The sequence below is a fragment of the Alosa alosa genome, chromosome 17 (genome assembly GCF_017589495.1).
Source record: "Alosa alosa isolate M-15738 ecotype Scorff River chromosome 17, AALO_Geno_1.1, whole genome shotgun sequence".
Classification (NCBI taxonomy): domain Eukaryota; kingdom Metazoa; phylum Chordata; class Actinopteri; order Clupeiformes; family Clupeidae; genus Alosa; species Alosa alosa.
The window spans coordinates 87,424-103,001 of NC_063205.1; the positions used below are offsets into that span (position 1 = coordinate 87,424).

The 15,578-nt window shown below is 43.5% G+C and overlaps 1 protein-coding gene across 1 annotated transcript in view; it reads right to left on the reverse strand.

Annotated features, from left to right (window-relative positions):
• LOC125310768 (rho guanine nucleotide exchange factor 28-like) overlaps positions 1-15,578 on the reverse strand; it is a 33,097-nt gene that overhangs the window by 12,133 nt on the left and 5,386 nt on the right. The window contains exons 4-6 of the mRNA XM_048268447.1: positions 5,350-5,600; positions 4,809-4,934; positions 2,494-2,611 (exon numbers count right to left, since the gene is read on the reverse strand). Of these exons, the coding sequence (XP_048124404.1) occupies positions 2,494-2,611; positions 4,809-4,934; positions 5,350-5,595 (490 nt within the window). The 5' untranslated portion in view covers positions 5,596-5,600. The remainder of the gene's footprint in view (positions 1-2,493; positions 2,612-4,808; positions 4,935-5,349; positions 5,601-15,578) is intronic.

Genomic DNA, 15,578 nt, shown 5'->3' on the forward strand with positions numbered 1-15,578 from the left:
GCAGGTGGCACTGTGGGCAGGTGGAACTGGGGGCAGGTGGCAAGTCCTGCTGGAGTAGGACATCACCATCTCCAGGAATCACCATCTCCATCTCCAGGAAGCTTGTTATTAGCAGATGGAAGAAAGTGGTCTAAAATCTCCTGGTGGATGGCTGCATTGACTGGACCAACACCAGCAGATGACATAGATAGATAGATTGACAAAAAATACTTTATTGATCCTCAAGGGGAAAAATATTGCACCCCTAATCATCACTGACTGTGGAAACGTCACTCTGGACTTCAAGCAACTTGGCTGTTGTTCCTCTCCACTCTTCCTCCAGACTCTGGGACCTTGATTTCTAAATGAAATGCAACATCTGCTCTCATCTGAGAAGAGGACCTTGATTTCTAAATGAAATGCAACATTTGCTCTCATCTGAGAAGAGTACCTTGGACCACTGAACCCATTTCCGGAACATGTCTGTGCGTAGCCCCAGGCTCTGTCCACTCCTTGTGAAGCTCTCCCCCAGTTGTTAACTCGTCTAGACTTCACAATCCTGTCAAGGCTGCAGTCATCCCTTTTGCTTGTGCATCTTTTCCTACCACACTTTCCCCTCCACAAATATGCTTTTCCTACCACACTTTCCCCTCCACAAATATGCTTTTATACAGCACTTTGTGAACAGCCTGCCCTTTCAGCAATTACCGTCTGTGTCTTACCCTCCTTGTGGAGAGTCTTAATAGCCCTATTCAGACGGGTTTCACATGGAGAAGTGGTGCACAGTATTCTTACCTGGGGTTTTACCCCCGTCCGAATGCACCATGTCAGACATTTTTACAGACAATGTCAGTAGAAATTATGGCAACTTTTACCTTCTGTAAAATGGCCCAGAGAAAATACCTTGGGTAATATTAATCCCATCCGAATAGGATCCTCTGTAAAAATGTATGTAGATTATATTATATTAATTATATCCTGTTTAATCATAGTTTTCTACATTTGTTTGAGCATGGAGGCGCTTGAAGAAGCATTCGGTCATAAACAATGCAAGGCAACCACAGGGTGATGATTTTGCCTGGTAAAGTAAATAGGCTACCAATGTAATCAACAAGGACGGTGAATTTATGTGATATTTTTTCAGCTGTAGCCTGTAGAATACCTGATTCTCACCACAAGCTTTTATTCGGAGCCTACAGTTGTCATTGACATATTGAGCATATGACAAATACATTTGAACTTGACACTGAACTACTGAGTAAACATTACTCAGGACATGTTGGATGTATGGATGTGACATCAGGAAGCAACATAGTACCAACATAGCAACAGGGAGGAAGTGCATAGATCAAGTTACCCCTCCCACTTCTGATAGTATACAGAGATGTCATAATCCCGTGCGAATTTGCCATTTATATTACAGACATTCTGTGGTAAAATGACTTTACCCCACATCTCAACATAAAACTAATCCTGTCAGAATAGGGCTAATGATTGTTTTTTGGACAACTGTCAAGTCTGCAGTCCTCCCGATGATTGTGGTTGTGTGTATTGAACCAGACTGGGAGATTTAAGGCTCAGGAAACCTTTACAGGTGTTTTGAGTTAATTAAGATGAGAGATCTTCTCTGGTTGATGTTTCTGTTTTATTGTACACACACTTGTACACACACTTGTACACACATACGCAAAACAAAAAAATTCACACACACAAAACAATAAACGGACAAGAATAAATGTACATAAATATGACCACACATGCACATTAACACTTTGGTGTACTGTCTAAATATGTCTGGGTTGTTTTATCAACCAAAGAGCGAGTTGCAGCTGTTTTGGTTAATTGGTTGGGTCATTTTGTGGGTTTATTTTGTTGTGTTGTTATGAGTGTGAGTGTGTGTGTGTGAGAGAGAGAGAGAGAGAGAGAGAGAGGGAGGGAGAGAGAGAATACCCTAAATTTCTAGAAAAAAACCCACAATTTAAAGGTCTACACGACAATTCAAAAATGAAAACCCTCCTAGGTGAGGAAGAACACTCTCTGCTCAGTTTGTGTTTAAGTGCCACAAACTGAGAGAAAACACATAATGGACAAAGAGCAGAAATCTAAACATAGTCTCAATTTTTTATTTGTTTATTATTATTATTATTATTATTATTATTATTATTATTATTCATTCATTCATTATTATTTTTTAATTAAATGAATATTCTCTTTTATTATAATTTATTTATTACTATTATTTAATCAACATTGTTTTGTTTATCTTATATATTTATGTACTGAATCTGTATACATGTTTTGACAACACAAGCACTCTTGTCATGTCAATAAAGCTTATTTGAATTTAATTGAATTGAATTGAGAGAGGGAGGGAGAGAGAGAGAAAGAAAGAGAGATAGAAAGAGGGAGAGAGAGGGAGGGAGTGAGAGAGAGAAAGAGAAAGAGGGAGAGAGAGAAAGAAAGAGAGAAAAAAAGAGGGAGAGGGAGGGAGAGAGAGAAAGAGAGGGAGAGTACCATCTGTGTATTGCAGGAGTCTCTCCAGTAGAATGGGATACTTGGTGATTCTCTGAGTGACCAGTAGGAGGAGTTCGGGAATTTCTCTTCTTTTCAGCTCACCATTCCGTCTCTGCTGCTGCAACACACAGGCACACACACACATCACAAGCCAACGCACACACACATACATGTCACACACGTCACAAGCAAACACACGCACACACACACGACACACTCAAACGCACACACACACACATCACAAGCAAACGCACACACACACGTCACACACACACACGTCACAAGCAAACGCACACACACACACAACGCACACACACACACACGTCACAAGCAAACGCACAAGCAGGGGTAAGCCAGCCTCTGTGTTTATCTTGCGTGTGTGTGTGTGTGCGTGTGTGCGTGCATGTGTGTGTGTGTGTGTGTGTGTGTGTGTGTATGTGTGCGTGCGTGCGCGCGTATGTGTGTGTGCGCGCGATTACCTTGATGAAGGCCTGTAGTTTTCTGTTATTTTGCCTGTAGTTTTCTGTTATTTTGCAGTAGCTGTCTGTAAAGGTTAACCCTCTAGGCGCCACAGTCGACTTTAGTCGACAAGATGCGGTACTGAATAAAACGGCCGATTTAGTCAAATAGGATGGCAGACAAGTCATACGTCATCCCTGAGTCGAAAAAAAGTCATGCTTTAAACAAAACTTTCGCGCTACAGCTGCAGTGAATCAGTCGCGTGCAATGCCGAGCTAGTGTGCGCGTGTGAGCTACTTTATCAGAGCGATATTGTCAACGTCAGCGAGTATTTGCATTAGATTATCGTCTAATGGCATCAAAAAAGTTTACCTGAAATGAAGTGTTGGGTCTTCTATTCGCGGGCCCTGATTCTGAAGGGGAATATCTGCCTTCAGAAAATGACGGTGATTCGTTTAGTGAGGCTTCAGATGCGTCCCTGCCTTGCAATGATGCAGCTGGACAAAGTGAGAGTTTACTCCATGGTTTAGCTTACACCAAGCACAAACGTTGAATCGTTTGCCCAATGTCACTGGTGGGAATAATGTTTCCGCGGATTCGGGTGTTCATCGGGAAGTTAGCAGGGTGTTAGTGGTGTGGGCTAACGAGGCTGGAGGTAGCCTAATATCCATAAGCATGTAAGCGTAGCTTCTGTCTTCTCTGCGTGTGCCTCTCCATGTCAATCGCGGCAACAGTAGCGTGGTGGAGCCTTTGTCTAATGCCACTGGGTATGTTAGGACGAGGTCGAAGTGCTCATAGGACAGTTAGGGGGAAACGTAGTGGCAGTGTGGGGAGTCGCAATGAGAATGACAGTAGGCCTAGTCCGAGCTCATGTTAAAATTCTCTCCTTTCCACTGGCCGCGAGGGCAGATCTGGCCATGCTGCTCGCATGGTGGAGGTGGTGACACGCTCTCTCCCTCTCCCACACACACACATTAGGTCATGCATAGTCTATCACAAGATGATGGGAATGCCGGCCCTGTATGGATAGGGATAGGGAGTCATTATCTCTACAGCAAAAGGCCTGCTACATAAAAAAAAAAATGTCAGCCATTTATTAGTAATGATTTACACTGTTGATTTGCTATCTATTTCCCTGATCATTTAGGACATACACTATGTGTTCCTTTTTGTGTGTTCATGTCCTTGTGATGTGTGTGTCTTTGTCAGCTAAGAAAAAAAAAAAAAAAAACATCAAAAAAAAAAAAAAAATACTAACATTGTCTCTTGTCTTGTCTCGTCATCTCACTCTTGATCTGTGCCTTGCCGTGGCAAGTGAGCTTTTGAACTAAACAGGTCTTGTCTACTTGTGTTTGTGTGTCATCTGAATAATATATATGTGCCCCATACATGGAATCAGAGTGCCTACTGTATGTAGTAAATGGAAAATCTCTACAGCAAAAGGCCAGTCTACCGCTACATGCATTTGGTTTGTTTCTGCCATTTATTAGTAATGATTTACACAGTTTGTTCACTACTTACTATTTACCTGAGCATTCAGTATTGTGCAATATAGCATACAGAAGGTGAGGGACATTTTGGGGGGGAAGAAGTGGTGCATTTTATCATTCAAACATGCAACTTTTCATTAAAATTCTATAATCCAAGATGGCCGCCACCATATGACGTCATAATATGCACATTATATATAAACTTTGGGTCATCCTTAATATTTCTCTAATTTACAGAAAGTCTCTATCTCTTATCACTTTTAAGATATAGCCTTTTGAAATGAAGATGTCAAAATTGATCGTTTCGGAAAAAACCCTCTGGCGCCTAAAGGGTTAACAGTGTGTGTGTGTGTGTGTGTGCATTACCTTGATGAAGGCCTGTAGTTTTCTGTTGTTTTGCAGTATCTGTTTGTAAAGGTTAACAGCATGTGTGTGTTTGCTGCAGAACTCTCCATATAGAGCAGTAATCTCTGCACCATGCTCCCCTGAGAACTGAAACACACACACACACACACACAAACACACACCACCACCACCATCATCATCATCATCTCTGCACCATGCTCCCCTGAGAACTGAAACACACACACACACACACACACACACACACACACACACACACACACTATCATCATCATCTTTGAACCATGCTCCCCTGAGAACGGAAACACACACACACCATCATCATCATCATCTCTGAACCATGCTTCCCTGAGAACTGAAACACACACACACACCACCACCATCATCATCATAATCTCTGCACCATGCTCCCCTGAGAACTGAAACACACACACAACCACCATCATCATCATCATCATCATCTTTGTGCCAAACTCACCAGAGACCTATGACAAAAACAAAGATATTGTGTGTATGGCAGAGAGAGAGAGAGACACACACACACCTGTTCTGTGAGAATGTCTCCGATGCGGTGAATTAGGAAGTTTTTTGGGTTGCTGGGATCAGTGGATTCACGCTGTCGTGTTTCCATAGCACAGAGAAAATTCTGATGCAAGGGGAGGAGCTTGTCCACACAAGGCAAAATCTGTCCAATCACATCGCTTCCCAGCTGACATTCCTCTTGAAGGCCCCACCTTAGACTTTCAGCCATGACGGTGAGAGTCTGGACATGCTGATTTTCTGTTAACATCAACTCTACACACACACACACACAGAAACACACACACACACAATATAGATATTTATAAGATTGTGTGCTTTCATCTGTCTGACCTTCAATAGATTGGACCTCCTGCAAATACTTCCTAAAATCAATATTTACTCTCACTCTTAATTTTGGTTAGCAAGCTAACTTGGGTAGATAGACTTTCATTTCCCCTCACTCTTTGTGTCCTGTTGGTTAACAAAATAACTTAATTCATATAGATTCATGTCACCCTTATACTTAGCTGCTGAGCCAATCACAATAGATAGATAGACAATAGATAGATAGATAGATAGATAGATAGATACTTTATTGATCCCCAAGGGGAAATTTAAGGGTCTCAGTACCATACAGACATCACACACAACATGCACTTACAGCAGAAATGGTAAACATAAGTATAAGTATAAACATATAACTAAACTCCACTGTACAATAAAGACAGTAGAAGATAAGAAAGATAAGAAAACTAACAAAACTAAATACTAAATACACTATATAAATTAAATTAAGAAAGTCCAATGTGCTTGAGGGTGATCAAGCATAAGACGCTTGTAGTGACAGGGCCGGGACTGGTAAGGTGCTCAAGAGAGTGAGTGTCATGGTGAAGGTGCAAACAGTAGTCAAACCATAGTCCTTAGTTATGTGTGCATGGCAAGGTGCTCAAGAGAGTGAGTGTCATGGTGAAGGTGCAAAAAGTAGTCCAACCATAGTCCTTAGTTATGTGTGCATGGCAAGGTGCTCAAGAGAGTGAGTGTCATGGTGAAGGTGCAAAAAGTAGTCCAACCATAGTCCTTAGTTATGTGTGCATGGCAAGGTGCTCAAGAGAGTGAGTGTCATGGTGAAGGTGCAAAAAGTAGTCCAACCATAGTCCTTAGTTATGTGTGCATGGCAAGGTGCTCAAGAGAGTGAGTGTCATGGTGAAGGTGCAAAAAGTAGTCCAACCATAGTCCTTAGTTATGTGTGCATGGCAAGGTGCTCAAGAGAGTGAGTGTCATGGTGAAGGTGCAAAAAGTAGTCCAACCATAGTCCTTAGTTATGTGTGCATGGCAAGGTGCTCAAGAGAGTGAGTGTCATGGTGAAAGTGCAAAAAGTAGTCAAATCATAGTTCTATAGTTATGTGTGCCTGGCAAGGTGCTCAAGAGAGTGAGTGCCATGGTGAAGGTGCAAAAAGTAGTCCAACATTAGTCCAACAGTGCAAGAATAAGGTCTAGAGACCAGCATAAATAATATGGACAAATAGGAGAGTAAAGTATAATGTAGACAAGGTAAAATAAAAAACTATGTCAGTGCAAGAACAGGTTGAGGTAATAGGGTTATAGCCATTCATTCATTCAGTATTGTAGCAGAAGCCTGACCGCAGCCATTGATCATGTGTGCTATATATATATGCAAAAACAGTGTAGCAGGAAAACAGTAGTAAAAACATTAGGCTGTGTACAATAGTAAAACAGTAGTAAAGCAGTAGTGGGCAGTCAGTACTCAAACATGGAGAGGGTGGAGAGGCAGACAGACCAAGCAAAGAAGTCTATCTCTCCTCTTCCCTTTAGTGAGGCATTGAACAGTTCAATGGCCCTGGGGACAAATGACTTCCTCAGCCTTTCAGTTGTGCATGGCAGTGAGCGAAGTCTCCAGCTGATCAAGCTCTTTTGCTTTTTAATAGTGCTGTAGAGTGGGTGACATTCATTGTCCAAGATGTTGATCAGTTTGTTTAGGGTCCTTTTGTCAGATATTGAAGTGATGCACTCCAGTTCAGCTCCCACTACAGAGCCAGCCTTCCTTACCAGCCTGTCAAGTCGCCCAGCATCCTTCTTCTTTGTGCTTCCTCCCAGCATACCACTGCATAGAAGAGGGCGCTGGCCACAACAGAGACTGATAGAACATCCTGAGGAGCTTGCTGCACACATTGAAGGACCGCAGCTAACCAGCCAGCCCCTCAGGAAGTACAGCCTGCTCTGACCTTTCTTGTAGAGTGCATCAGTGTTGGTTGACCAGTCCAGTTTATTGTCCAGGTGGAGACCCAGATACTTGTAGGTGCTTACCACCTCCACATTGACCCCATCAATGGAGACTGGTAGCAGAGCGGGCTTAGACCTTCGGAAATCCACCACCATCTCCTTGGTCTTTGAAGTGTTTAGTTGAAGGTGATTGAGTTTGCACCACTGCACAAAGTCCTCCACCAGGCTCCTGTCCTCCTCCTCTTGCTCGTCCCTGATACACCCCACAATTGCAGTATCATCAGAAAACTTCTGCATGTGGCATGACTCGGTGTTGTAGCGGAAGTCAGATGTGTACAGGGTGAACAGGACTGGAGAGAGCACAGTTCCCTGTGGCGCTCCAGTGCTGCTGATCACAGTGTCAGAGAGGCAGTTCTTCAGTCTGACGAACTGTGGTCATCCCAGTCAGGTAATCTGTAATCCAGGTTACCAGGTGAGTGTCCACACCCATCTGCAAGAGCTTGTCTCCCAGTCTGAGGGGTTAGATGGTGTTAAAAGCACTTGAGAAATCAAAGAACATGATTCTCACAGCACTTTTCCCCTTGTCAAGGTGAGAATGTGACCTGTGTAGAAGATAAGTGATGGCATCGTCCCGCCCACTTTCTCCTGGTATGCAAACTGTAAAGGGTCTAGTGCATGCACCTGGGGTCTGAGCATACCTAAGACCAGCAGCTCCATTGTTTCATCACATGTGATGTTAGAGCGACAGGCCTGAAGTCATTAAGCTCGCTGGGGTGTGGTTTCTTGGGAACGGGGGTGAGACATGATGTCTTCCACAGTGTTGGAACTTGTCCGAGACGTAGACTCCAGTTGAAGATGTGCTTCAGTGGCTCCCCCAGTTCAGCAGCACAGGCCTTGAGCAGCCTTGGACACAGTCTGTCAGGCCCGGCTGCCTTACGAGGATGGAGTTTTTTTAAAAGATAACTTACTTGGTCCGCTGAAATGATGGGGGGGATGAGGCGAATGGAGGGTGAGGAGGAAGAGGGGTGCTTCTGTGATGGTTGTCGTGTGGCTAGAGACTGATGGCCATTGGCTGAAGCCAATGTTGTCGCACTGCTCGTGGTCACCATGTGGGGGAGAGGTGCGATAGCCTTATCAGCAGTGATGGGGAAGGGAGGGGAGGGGGGCAGCATCTGAGGTCTGTGTGTCTGATGGCTGTTGACTGAGGTCGTTGTCAGCTCTTTGTTCGTGGTAGCCATGTGGGGGAGGGGTGCAATATCCAGTGATGGTGGGGGTGAGTGTTGCACTGGTAATGATGTGGGGTGGGGGCTGGGCAATCGAACCTGTTGTAAAAGTGGTTCAGCTGGTTCGCCCTGTCCAGGTCTCCCTCAACAGAGCTGCTGCTCTTCTTAAGGCCAGTGATTGATTTCATACATTCCCACACCTCCTTCATGTTGTTATCTTGCAGCGTCTGTTCCATCTTCCTTCTGTAGTCCTCCTTAGCCTCTTTCAGCTTAATCTTGAGTTCCCCCTGTACTCGCCTCAGCTCTGCCATGTCCCCCTCCTTAAACGCCCTTTTTTTCCTATTGAGAAGGGTCTTGACATTACTGGTTATCCAAGGCTTGTTATTTGGATAGCAGCGTACAGTCCTTGTGGGAACAACAATGTCCATACAGAAGTTCAGATAGTCAGTAGTGCAATGTGTGACCTCCTCTAAGTCCTCTCCATTCAGTAGCACACTCCAGTCAGTGGACTCAAAGCAGTCTCTCAAAGCCTCATCCGCTTCGTGTCCACTTCCTGAAGGTGGCGTGGCAACTGGTAGCCTCTGAACTTTTGGCTTGTACATTGGCTGCAAATGAATGAGGTTATGGTCCGACTTCCCCAGTGGGGGAAGGGGGGTGGCACTGTAAGCATCCCTCACGTTTGCATACATGAGATCTATTGTCCTGTTTTTCCTAGTTGGGCAGTCAACAAACTGGTAAAAGTTTGTGAGGGTGGAATCCAGTGTAATGTGGTTGAAGTCACCAGAGATCGCAAAGAAGGCATCACTGTGCTGAGTTTGGAGCCTAGCGACTGTAGAGTGAATGACGTCACACGCTGTGTCCGGGAGGGCTTGAGGCGGCACGTGGACACAAACAACAATGGCGTGCGAAAACTCCCTTGGCATGTAGTATGGTCGTAGACTGACCGCTAGTAACTCCACATCCTTACAGCATACAGTCTCCTTCACTGTAACATGTCTGGGATTGCACCATCTATTGTTTATGTATAGCACCAGTCCGCCTCCCTTCTTTTTGCCAGAAAGGTTACTGTCTCTGTCCAAACGAGCTACACTGAAGCCGGGCAGCTCAACGTTAGCTGGGGGGATATGGCTTGTTAGCCACGTCTCCGTAAAGCATAGCAAACTACAATCCCTGTACAGTTTCTGATTTCTTACCAGGGCAGCCAGTTCGTCAGTCTTGTTGGCCAGTGAGTTCACGTTTCCCATAACCATCGAAGGAACTGAGGGCTTGTGTTTCCACTTATTCTCCCGGCGCCTAGTCCTCACTTTAACTCCCGCTGTGCACCCCCGAAAGCACCACAGCTCCTCCTACGTGAACCCTACCAGCATTCCGTCGTATTGCAAGCAGCTGATTCCTTGTGTACACAAGTTTGTTGCCGCTGGAGCATTGTAATAGATCCATATCCATAGGATAGAATGAAAACACTCCTCAAAGTGTGTAATCCAAAAAAGTTGCGAAGTAAAAAAAGTAAAAAGTAAACAAAAGACGTTAAGAAAAAACACAAAGACACGGAGCTACCTCGACAGGCTGCCTCTCTCGACAGCGCCGGAACCGGAAAGGAGTAAGGAGTAAGGAGTTAGAGGCTAGTGCTTATGACTGTGAATATATGACTTCATTCAGGATACTGCAACACACACGTTAATATCACACACACGTTAGTAGTCCATGCTGCGTTTTACTGAACTCGACAACTAGTTTGTTGCCACTGTAGCAGTGAGGCTGCTTACCCTCGTTGGAAAAGGCGCCGGACGCTCTGTTGACGTGTGTTAGCGTATCAGCGTCAGTCTTATTTGGGAAGTATCGTCATTTGTAATGTTTGGTCTTCTGCTGCAGCTTTAGACCTATTTGCCATCTATCAGTTCATAGTACATTTAAACCGATCCAGAGGTTCGCCTTCCAATGCGCTCACAACGTTTAAATCGGTTACTGATACGTATTGGTGAATCTTTACACTCCTAGTAGATAGACTTCCATTTACACTCACTTTTTGTGTCCTGTTGGTTAAGCCCACCAGATCATTAAAAAATAATAAAAGAAGAATAAAAAATAAAAAAGAATATAAAAATTGTTATGGGACTGATGCTAATCTAGCATTAGAATTCTGTCTGAAGTAATTTATACTAAGCTAGCATTAGAAGAAGGCTGTAGTTATTGCATTGCATGGAAATGCAATGAATGAAATAAGCAAGGACAGCAGTCTCAGTTGTCTTTCAAACTTTGAAAGACAACTAAGAGTGCTGTCCTTGCTTACGTCATACATTATCACTATATGAGGGATTCAGCAGTTCACAGGGCAGCCATGGCCTACTGGTTAGCGCTTCGGACTTGTAACAGGAGGGCTGCCGGTTCAAACCCCGACCAGTAGGCACGGCTGAAGTGCCCTTGAGCAAGGCACCTATAACCCCTCACTGCTCCCCGAGCGCCACTGTTGTTGCAGGCAGCTCACTGCGCCGGGATTAGAGTGTGCTTCACCTCACTGTCTCACTAATTCACGGATTGGGTTAAATGCAGAGACCAAATTTCCCTCACAGGATCAAAAGAGTAAATATACTTATACTTAAGTTAAGACCAGCAAGTCAGTAAGTGTGAGCGCATTGCTTCATATATATGTAAATACAATGAACCATTATCCCTGTGCTTCTTCTTATTATTACACTGCAGGTAAATTCAATGCATACAATACAGTGGGCAGTGCTTTGACTTGGCCAGCTTCACTCGCGGTCCACGCGTGGGATCACGCGACTTTAATTTGTATTTTTCCAGTGAGACGCTGCAACAACCAAAACAACCGGTAGATGGCTCAAGTGAGCAGGGTGTCTCGTAAAAAGAAATGGAGCCTGGAAAACCCTACACAGACTTCACTACAGACTTTAGCAGACTGGTTTAGAAATAATTTAATAGCCAGAAATATGCCTGCCCTGCCCTAATAAAGAAATATTTGGTTAACTGCGAGTGAATCCCGTTTGCAGCCGTAAAAGAAATGCAGGACAAATTAAACATTCTGGTTTTCTCCGAGTGCAACGATGATAGACAGACATCATTTGGACAAAATTTAGAGCATATTAACCTCCGTTGCTCAGCCAAATGCCTTCCTGTTACGTCCTGTTATCACGGAGTTACAGGAGATAAACGATTTTTGATGGTCACAAGTTTACTTCATTAGCGGTTCTTTTTGATTATTAAAGAGTGTTTTTCATTTAAAGGTTTGACTTTGTGCTTATTCAGTAGAGCATTTAGTGCTCTCCCCAATCCCAGATGTTCACATTGCATGTTTGTTTGTAATGGATGCAACCGCGAGATAGGCTATGCGTTTGACGGCAATGAGTTGTTAACAGACATGAACCAAGACATATAGCCCAGCAGCAATCTTCGTTATTTATTGAAGGGGCCACCGGAGGAATTTTGAGTGCTTCAGTTGCAAGTTGCATGACCCCCTTTTTGCCTGCTAGAAATTGTTCAATAACCCTCCGACAGAATTGTTAAAAAAGACATGACCCTCCCCTGCCAATTGTCGCTGTCTTCCGCCCGCGCCACAGCCACACACTGTGATAACGTTCTTAAATCAATCTTTCCCGTGAGCTTGCATGCTACCAGTCCTTCCTTTTCAAATGTGTTGCGCCTGTTTGCACAATTTCACAAATAATCATATGTGATTAATAATATGACAAATAATCCATATGCACGGGGACCAAAACAATGCATGCCAACTTTTTCTGTGTTTATCACATATTTTAACTTTCCCCCGCTGTCTTGCCGTTTTAATGTTTTCCCGTAGAATATCCCATATTTTAATACTCTCATAACAGCCCTGCCATCGGGCCTGTCTCTGTGTTGCCCTGTTGCTACCCCTTGCCCTTCCAAATTAAAACAGATGTCTTCAAATCATTGTTTTCCTTGCTTGAAGGCGAACTTAGAGTGATGTTAACCTATTTAAGTTTAACGGCTTGATTGTCGTGAGAGCACGATTCATTGCGCTTGCATGTTCGGCCTTATGTCTACGCGGCGCACCTGAGGCTACTCAGCTACAAGAGAAAGAATTTCCCCTGTTTGTATGTTCACTGCAAGTTGGCCTACCATAACTTACCAACTCTGCACTGTAGACCCTAACTGGCTATTTATATTTTTCTGTGAAATAAGCAAATGTATTTGTTCAACTTTATGAAGCAGAATTACACATAGGCTACTTGGAACATAATACATTTGACAAAGGACAGATGTATGTTGCTAGTGACAAAATATTAACTTTCAGTGTTTTACGATGTCTTTGTCATGGGGAAGTGTTTTTCCCCATGCATTTATTCTAGGTTACTGTCAGTGACTGATGCAGAGAAGCTGGTCTGTGTTGTGTTGCGTTGCATTCATTTATTTTCATTGGGCATACCGCGTCGCGGCCGGCCCACAGCTCTTCAGTTCTGACAAAGCCAAAATGACTCCTTTGAAACAATGAGTGCAGGAAGCGCGTTTGTATGGTTATATTGCTTGACGGGGGGGGATCCCAAGCAGCTTTCAGCCATAAGGCTACTTTGAGAACATTTCAATTCACCCGACACTAATATTCAAAATGTTGAAAACTATTTCGGCATAGCCTATAAAGCAGTTTAGTTAAATGGAATGTTAGTTGTAAACAAACGAGCTACTTGGTGAGGCTTGGCCTCACAGATGCTTCGTGCCTTAGATGGCAGGAAAAATCTTCACGATAGACCTATTAACTAACCACCCGATTCACGTTGGCTGGGGGGAAGGGGGGGCATCAGACATTTGTGCCCAGTTAATCCGGCCCTGCCCCCAACAAATCACACCTTCCCACCTCTAACAGCTTAAAAGAAGTCAAGAGGACTCCTTACTCACAGACCTATTCACAAACCCAATGCATTTTGCCGTGTTTTGAAATCCTATGCAGCTACAAGAGCTTCCAATCGTGAGGAAGCAATTTTGCATTGTAGGCATAACTAACATGCAATAACGCCGCCAACAACAACCAAAACTAGGCTAATCATTGTCAACATGTAAATTAAATGTAACATTATTGTGAATCAAATTAAAATGTTCTCTTTTGCAAACGTAGGCATAGTAACAGAATAATTTAATAATGTTACAAAGATACTACATCAATCCTTATGTTTCATTAGGCTACTATTTCATTAGGCTACTGGGCTACTATCATTAGGCTACTAGGCTACTATTACTATTTGTTCTGCCTTGATTCATTTAGGCTAGGCCTTTTTATTCAGGGGCCGTATTCACAAAGAATTTTAAGGCTAAAAGTAGCTCCTAACTGGCGAATTTAGGAGCAACTCCTAAAAATAATGGTCGTGTCACTCCTAACTTTAGGACTCCTAATTTTTTCAAAAAAAGTAATTCACGAAGCACCTAAGTCTGGGACAGCTTAAGTCGAGAGGACTCCTAACTCACTAAGACCTATTCATAAACAGCTTTTTTGTGGCATTTTACGTTGTGATGTTTTGAAATGCGTAGCCTATGCGCAAGAGGAGCTTCCAATCGCGAGGGAACAATTTTGCATTCATAAAAGGGATGCAATAACGCCACCAACAACAACCAAAACTACTCATTGTTAACATGTAAATGAAATGTAATGTTTCATTGTGAATGAAATTAAAATGTTCTCCTCTTTGCAAACGTAGCCTAGGCATATGGTGACAGATTAGTTTAATAATGTTGAAAAGGTAGGCTACTGCATCAATCCATAGGCCTATGTTTCATTAGGCTACTAGGCTATTTGTTTTGCCTTACTCTTTATTAATTTAGGCTAGGCCTTTTTATTCAGTTATTAATCATCTTCCGTCCTTCGCACTACTTGTGTAGCACACGCATTCTCCGACCTGTCACCTGTCACTCATCATCGGAAGAGAGGTGTTTGGAATTCCCGCGTTACAATAGTCAGCCAATCAAGGTGGTCACTTCAGTCAAGCTTGTGCATGAGTAATGACGTCATCCATAGCCACGAAGACTCACTCCTAGTTTAGGAGTTGTCTGAAAGGCTTTGTGAATAACTTTTAGGAGAAAACTCCAAGCCAAAAATCTTGGCGCGATTTAGGTGTAGCCTACTCCTAGTAGTAAGATAAAAGCCTTTGTGAATAGCCTACGGCCCCAGTTATTCATCATCTTTCGGCCCTTGTGTAGCGACGATTCTGAGACCTGTCACCCGTCACTCATCATCGTAAGGGAGGTGTTTGGAATCGTGCCCGCGTTACAATCATCAGCCAATCAAGGTGGTCACGCTTGCCCATTTACCCAAATTAATGGTCGAATAATACTGATGATCATTGTTATTTAAGAACATGCAGTGTGCGTAGGGTACCAAAAACATCTTGCTCGTAAAGCATCATAACGCACATTCTGGCGGGTCTGTTATTTACTGTAGGCTGCGCAAACCACAGGCCTTTATTTTGGGCAAGCCTGCATTCATTCATTCATTCATTCAACATTTATTTATTCTCGGAGGGTCATTGAGGGAAGCCCTCATTTTCAATGAAGCCGAGATTACAGAAGCGAAGCAAAGCGCTCCACAAACAACATTCAAGGCCTTCTGTTGAAGAATTTTATATAAAGCCTGTGCTAACAGTAATCCTCCTGCCCCTGATAGGCCTACCACAGCTGTGGATAGTGTGGAATGTTCAAGTAATAACACAATCCAATGTGTGTCTCAATTTTCCCCCGCTGACCACCTCACACATTTCTCTAGATTTTGCAACAAATTTACATGACACAATGCCATAAAATATGCCAG